Source organism: Ceratosolen solmsi, unplaced genomic scaffold (assembly GCF_000503995.2).
Source record: "Ceratosolen solmsi marchali unplaced genomic scaffold, CerSol_1.0 scaffold1, whole genome shotgun sequence".
NCBI lineage: Eukaryota > Metazoa > Arthropoda > Insecta > Hymenoptera > Agaonidae > Ceratosolen > Ceratosolen solmsi.
In genome coordinates this window covers 15,805,580-15,812,499 of record NW_011948415.1, presented here as the reverse complement: position 1 = coordinate 15,812,499, position 6,920 = coordinate 15,805,580, and the positions used below count along the sequence as shown (strand labels likewise).

At 27.5% G+C, this 6,920-nt stretch overlaps 1 protein-coding gene across 1 annotated transcript in view; it reads left to right on the top strand.

The window, feature by feature from the left end:
- Positions 1–7: 7 nt before the first annotated feature.
- The window catches only part of LOC105369014 (glucocorticoid-induced transcript 1 protein), a 7,167-nt gene continuing 254 nt past the window's right edge, over positions 8–6,920 (top strand). The window contains exons 1-10 of the mRNA XM_011508243.1: positions 8–88; positions 742–1,351; positions 1,460–1,629; positions 1,713–1,810; positions 1,898–2,040; positions 2,121–2,287; positions 2,387–2,525; positions 2,673–2,753; positions 6,511–6,646; positions 6,833–6,920. The exon at positions 6,833–6,920 is cut by the window's right edge and continues 254 nt beyond it. Coding sequence (XP_011506545.1) covers positions 1,093–1,351; positions 1,460–1,629; positions 1,713–1,810; positions 1,898–2,040; positions 2,121–2,287; positions 2,387–2,525; positions 2,673–2,753; positions 6,511–6,646; positions 6,833–6,920 — 1,281 coding nt within the window. The 5' untranslated portion in view covers positions 8–88; positions 742–1,092. The remainder of the gene's footprint in view (positions 89–741; positions 1,352–1,459; positions 1,630–1,712; positions 1,811–1,897; positions 2,041–2,120; positions 2,288–2,386; positions 2,526–2,672; positions 2,754–6,510; positions 6,647–6,832) is intronic.

The window sequence follows — 6,920 nt, the reverse complement described above, 5'->3', positions numbered from 1 at the left end:
ATTGAAAAGTATTGAAATTTTGAGAAGCTTACGGAGCATTAGATCGAGATTCGAGATCACGGATGACAGAAAAAAGAGAAGTAGAGAGGTAGCGCTCATTATTCGTGGTCTTATTTTCGAATTTACTTTTATTCTCTTTTTTTTTTTTTTATAAATTGAGTATCCTTATACGTATCCCGGCTCTTTGGATGCTTGCTTACTCTCTCCCATCACCTTCCGTTCACACGGATTCTAATGTAATTATATATATATATATATACACACACGCACGCGCACACAAGACACAGCAGGACATAACACACGTATAAGGGTACGCGGGCGTATATATATATATATATATATATATATATATATATATATATCTATAAATAAGCAATATATGCATATATATTAATACGTACGCACGCACGCACGCACGCACGCACGCACGCACGTCGTTCGTTCCTTGCTCGCTCAATCGTATTCGCATACATGCTCTCATGTACGCACGCGTGATTACACATCGTACGTAAATGCGCGCGCGTACGCAGAGAGATAGATGGGGCGAGCGAGTGAACGAGCGAGGAAGCGTGGCAAGGCGCGGGAGAGGAGAGGGAGACATAAGCGTATCCGCGCTGTTTTCCTTGCACGTGTATGTATGCATTCATGCATGCACACAGAGCTATATAAATCCATATACGCATATAGGAATATAAATATAAGTATATACCGTGTAAAGCTACAACCTACATATACTTACAGTTACAGCTTACAGCTTACGGGTACTTAGTTAACTACCTGTGCAGGCAGGCAGAGCTGCGAAACTCGTACACATCAAGTTGTGAAGTGAGTGCAAAAGAGTGTCTGAGGTGCGCGTCGTGCGTCGTGCGTCGTGCGTCGTGCGTCGTGCGTCGTACGTCGTACGTCGTGCGTCGTGCGTCGTGCGTCGTACGTCGTGCGTCGTGCGTCGTGACGCCCGCCAGCTTGCAACGGCGATAAATTTGGGCTACTAGCTAGATTGCATCTCTGGCCCGCGTCCACCTGCGCGTGTGTTGGTGGTCGGTGTGGGAGGCTGCTTTGTGCCCGCGCTTGATCGTTCGTTCTCATGATAAAATGTCGGGGTCTTCGCAGCGGATGCGAAAATCTTCGCCATGCTCGACGTCGAAGCAGGGGCCGATGCGGGCTACGCTGCCCGTCAGTTCCCTCCTTAGGCAAAGCAGGCAGCAGGCGCCCAAGAGCAATAGTACCCTGAGAAAGAGTAACAGTAACAGTCCCACTGTCTCGCCTACGAACACGAACGCGTGGAGGGCTCGCATCTCACCGGAGACCTCCAACTCCGGCCAGCGAAGTCCCGGCTCGCTTTCTTACAAAGGTACGGCTTCTAATCGCCGGTATTTATTAAGCTCTCTCTTATTTATTATCTTATGTCGGTACTCCTTGGCACTAGAACTTTTAAGCTCACAAGTTCCCTTTCCAACAGGATATTTTGCAGCTAAATCAAAAACATTGAGCGGCCGTTGCAGCGACAGTCTCAGTGGAAGCCAGAATATTCGCAGAACCGCCTCCTTGGATACTATTTATCTTAAAGGACAATGGCCACGTGATTCCCATTATATTCACACAAGTTTATTAGTTGATAAGGCTACGCAGGTAAATTCCTTGTTTAAATCTCATTATTAAACTTTTATTTTCTTTCTAGTAAAGACATGTTTTTTTTTTTTGTTTTGTTTCAGACCGAAGAATGGCCCAACGAGTCTCGAAAGACCCACAGCCGCCATCCTACAGAGCAAACTATTCCAGATGAAAAACTGGAAAAATACTTTAGGCATCGGTATATTTTCATAGATTCTATTTACATTTAGAAACATTGATAATTATAACGCTAATAATATTATTGTCAATTTCTTTTTTAATTTAGATTACAACGAACAAATAAAGAAGGAACTAGTAGTAGAGAAAGAACGGCTGCATTTGGACTTATTATGCCTGGTGGTCCATCTCCGGCACTGCCTGGAGATCATTTGGTTCTTTTACCCAGTATTGCTTCACAGACTTCTGCCCGTAATTATCTTTTCCAATACTTTATTATTTGTTGCGAATCTTTGAAATTTTAAAATTATTTAAATTTTTCTTTTATTAAGTTAATCAGTTCAGTTTAAGTACAAAAGCAAGCCCCATGAATATACCAGTTAAACCAATGAGGCCTCCAATGCGTTCTTCAATTGAAGGGTTAAACCAAGAAATTGAAGGCTTGGTACTCAAATCTACAAGCAATTCCAATGATCCAGATCATCAAATTGAGGATAGGGTTTGTATTTTTGTTTCTTCTCCAAAACGAAAGTAATATTAATCTACATTAGAGTATTAATATTCGATTAATTATTAAAATTTGAAAATTTGATTTTAGTATGCAAGATATCGTGATCAAATGACACCTGAAGGTCATCGCGCCCCTTTAGCTGACCTTTTTAGAGCTAATCGTAGTGTTAATAGTGTTAATACACAAACACCAGCTACCGATCTTCCTTCTAGTTCATATTCTTCAGGTAAATTTTTAACGTTCTATTTATTACTAATACTAATATATAAGTATATTTCTAAATTATTATTAAATTAAAGAAATATGTAAAAAATATAATTTTATTTAAATTTATAAGTAATACTAACTTTCATGGATGCCTGATAAAAAACAGGCCCTCCGTCTAGGAACTCAGAGTCTCCACTGATACCAGGTTCAATGGATATTTCCCGTCCATCTAGTGACCTGCTACAAGGTTGGCTTGTCTTAAAAACTTTTGCAAAGCTTTATACATACTTTAATTTTTTTATATCATTTTGCATATTTATAAGTTTCTTACATGCGGTATTGCATTTCAAATTATATACATTTTCCAGATTCGTTTATTTTTTTAGGAAATTATTACACATATTTATATGTGTAATATATTTTTAGAGAAAACTATAATTTAATTTATAATTATTATTTTTATTTCTGACAGCTTATTTATCAAACTATTTGATTTTAAATGCTTACTTTGAATTATAATTTTTGATACTTCAAAGACTTTGATTTTAAACGTTTAACAAAAATTTAAGTGCTTCATAAAATAAATGTTATATATTAACACATATGCACTGATGAATATATTTTTCTCTACATTCATTCTAATTACATATTTTATAAAAATAAAAAAAAATTAAAACTGTTATAAATGAATAGATAAAAATGATTAGTAGGAGAATTAATTGGTTAACGCATAGATTTTTATATAAATATTGGATATTTAATTTGATAGTAGTAGTAATTATGTAAAGAGTGATATCTTTGTATATAAATTTTTTGTATTATTAATTTCTCTTTTTTAACTTTATATTTAAAAATATGCAAAATGAGAATTTTATTAACTAATTGAACAATGCCAAAAATATTTTAATTAATTAGATTTTTATAGTACAACGCTTATTGATACATGAAATATGAATATAAAGGTTTATATAAATTTATAAAATTAATTTTTTATAATTAACTTTAAAATTTAAACAATTATAAATACAAAATATGTACAGTCTTAATTTTTCTCATCATTTGAGTTCATTTCAGGGTATTTTAGAGTATATGAATCAAATCTATGGACATGTGTCTATATGACTATAACTACTTTAAAAATCAATTTTCATCTCTTATCTTAGTTTATGTAAACTTTCATTATTAAAGTTTTAAGTATTTATAATTTGTAACAATTTTTATAAAAATATAGTAATAAGGCTACACTGATTTAAATAAAATCAGTTTCTATTAAAATTGACTTGCATGTTTAAACTAAGTTAAAAGATTTATTATTTAATGATTAATGTTTCATAATTAAAATTAAAATTGCTGTGACTTATAAGTATAACGAAATATATTAATCAAGACCTCGCATAAAAATTTATATTCTAAAATAATAAAAGTATTGATATTATTTTAATATAGTTTTTAAAATTATCATTTATAAATAGTTAAAAGTAAAAAAAATAATTACATTATATGAAATGAAAGCTGCTATTCTGAAAATATGAACTTTAAATTTGATTATATAATTCATCGTGTAAAACTCGTAAATCATTTAAGTATCATAAAAATCATTAAAGTAGTAATTTGGTTGTTTTCTTTTTTTTTATTTAAATTTGATGATATATACATTTTGAAATAATATTAATTAACATCTATTCTTATTTATAATAGTTCTGTAATTTTGAAAATCTTTTTACACGTATTTTATTTAAAAAAAAAACAGCCAGGACTTAAATATGTAATTTATAATATACTTAATTATATAATTATAAATAATAAAATGAAATTATGAAAATATCTTTTTTTTTTAATTATTGTAAATTATATCAACTTACTTTTTGCAAAGTCTTATAAACAACCATTTGATAGATAATAATTCAATGTTCGTAAGTTATTTTAAAAGAAATTCACTAATTTGTATATGACGTAAAAATAATTGAAGCATCACTACTCCTAGAAACTTTTATAAACTTCTGATATTAATATTATTGGATAGTTTTATATTATTTTGTACGATTGTTTTTATGAATTTTTATTATTTCTGTTTTAAAATATTTATCGATAATTTTATCTATAATTGAACGCTTTATTTTAACACTTTTTTTTACATTAAGAAATAAAATATTCATGTATTCTTAAATAATTATAATATGTTATTAATATTAGTACTTAATTCAATTATAAATCAAGTTTTTTCAATCGTATTTCTCAAATTGTCTAAATAATTTATGAATTTAGTGTTATATATTAGTTTAATCGTGCGATAGTATAACCATTCATCGTACAAAGTAAGAACTATAAAAATAATTATTTCTTATATTAATATACTCAGTCTTAAAATAACAAAGCACGATTTCCCAGATATTATTATGGTAATTCTATTTTTTTTTTTTTAAATTCATGATTTTATGAAAATTAGAAATATCAATTTCAAGTAAAATTTTACGAATGGAAAAAATATATTAAAAACATAATATAATATACGATAATATTTGTTGACAAAAGTATTCTGCTCAAAGTATAATATAGATAATATTGTTGGCTCGCATTTTAATAGTGAGATTAGATTTTATTAGATTTTATTTTGTTTCCTTACATTTTTAATAATAAGCATTTTTTCAATTGTTTTGATATTCAACAATTTACAAATATATTGAATGTAATTTAAAAATGTAATAATTTTAAGGTGGAGAAACTTTAGAAATAATTGTTTGATTAATCTAATCCAAACGTGAGTCCATTACCACCTCTTAATATATTACTAGATTATGTCTGAGGTATTGGTATATTTCTATTAGAAAAGAAAATTTACACCTACTATTGTAAATATTGAAGAAAAGTTTATGCTATTAATTATTAGGGAATTTTGTAAAATATTGTAATTAATATACATGACATTTTTCATTAAAAATAAAGATGTCAACATTTTTATCATACTGTAACATTCATTTATTAATAAAATAAAAAATTTAATTTCCTAATTCTTTTATATATATAAACAAATATTTATTAACGTACTCCACACGCGTTATTTACATTTACTAATATCTTAATTAAATATTATTTTAAATTATTATTTAGATTTTATTTACTTTATTTAATTTAGTTTTAATCGTATGTATTACATTTAAAATAATTTTTTATTATCTAGCCTACATATAAAATTGAAAATATATTCGTAAATTACTTCAACAAAAAACATTGCTTATTTTCTCATTTATAAATATATATACACATAAATAATTATTTTAATACAAAATACGATATTAACATTTAATTATGGAGTGTATAAGTAAAAAATATTGTAATCAATTATAAGTAAAAATACGAAAAATAGATTTAAAATATATTAAAAACTTTTAAAAATTTTAAAGACATTTTTATATATGAAATCATTTATTAGAATATATTTTAAACGTTGTGTTAAAATAAATTCTGTTGAAAAAATTTCGAATACAATCCTGTTTAATTAACTATATCGAATAAATCAAAATTACTGATAATTGTTAAATATTATTATTTACACTATTTAAATCAATTGACAGTCAATTACAGTATTTTAGATAAAAAATACTGTAATATTTTAAGACTTTCGAGAATTATATTGATAAAATTATTCATAAAAGTATTATGATTTAATTTAAGTATAATTTAATTTTCATTGGATAATAATATAATAAAAACCTATATAATTATAAATGTAAAAATGATAAAAGTAAATTTCATAGTTGCATTCATTTAAATATATAATTTACTTTCTTTTTTGTTTTGCAATACTATTTTTCTTTTCTTTTTGTTTTTACTTTTTTCATATATTTACGAATATAATATAATGTATGTATGTATGTATGCATGTGTATATATATATATATATATATAGTAATTTTTGCCGTAAAATTGACTTATTAATAATGAAAATATATATGTTATATCTATTTTAATAGCGTTTATATCACATATATTTGTTAAATTTGCAGGTGGAAGTCGTGGCTCTACGCCAGAACAAGATAGAGAAGGACGATTAGGTACTTCGCCTCATATCAATAGGTTTCTGGCTAGAGAACCACCTGATGGCTGTGAAAAAGTTAATACGAAGTTTATTGAAGATGTTAGGTAAAATTTATTTATGAATTATTAATTACAAATAAATATAAAATTTTTAAATTATAGATATTTCTATGAAAGATTTGAGTAATAAGAAGAAAATTCAGAATTAATTTTTTATTTAAATATGTATCGTATAATTGATACAAACAAATTAAGAGGTATAATTTAATATTGTTTATATTTTATTAATAGGCGGCCAATGGCAGATTTGAGTAAACTTGATTATTGCTCAAAGCCATGCGTAGCATTCCAATTAAAACCAAGTTTAGGATCGGCATTA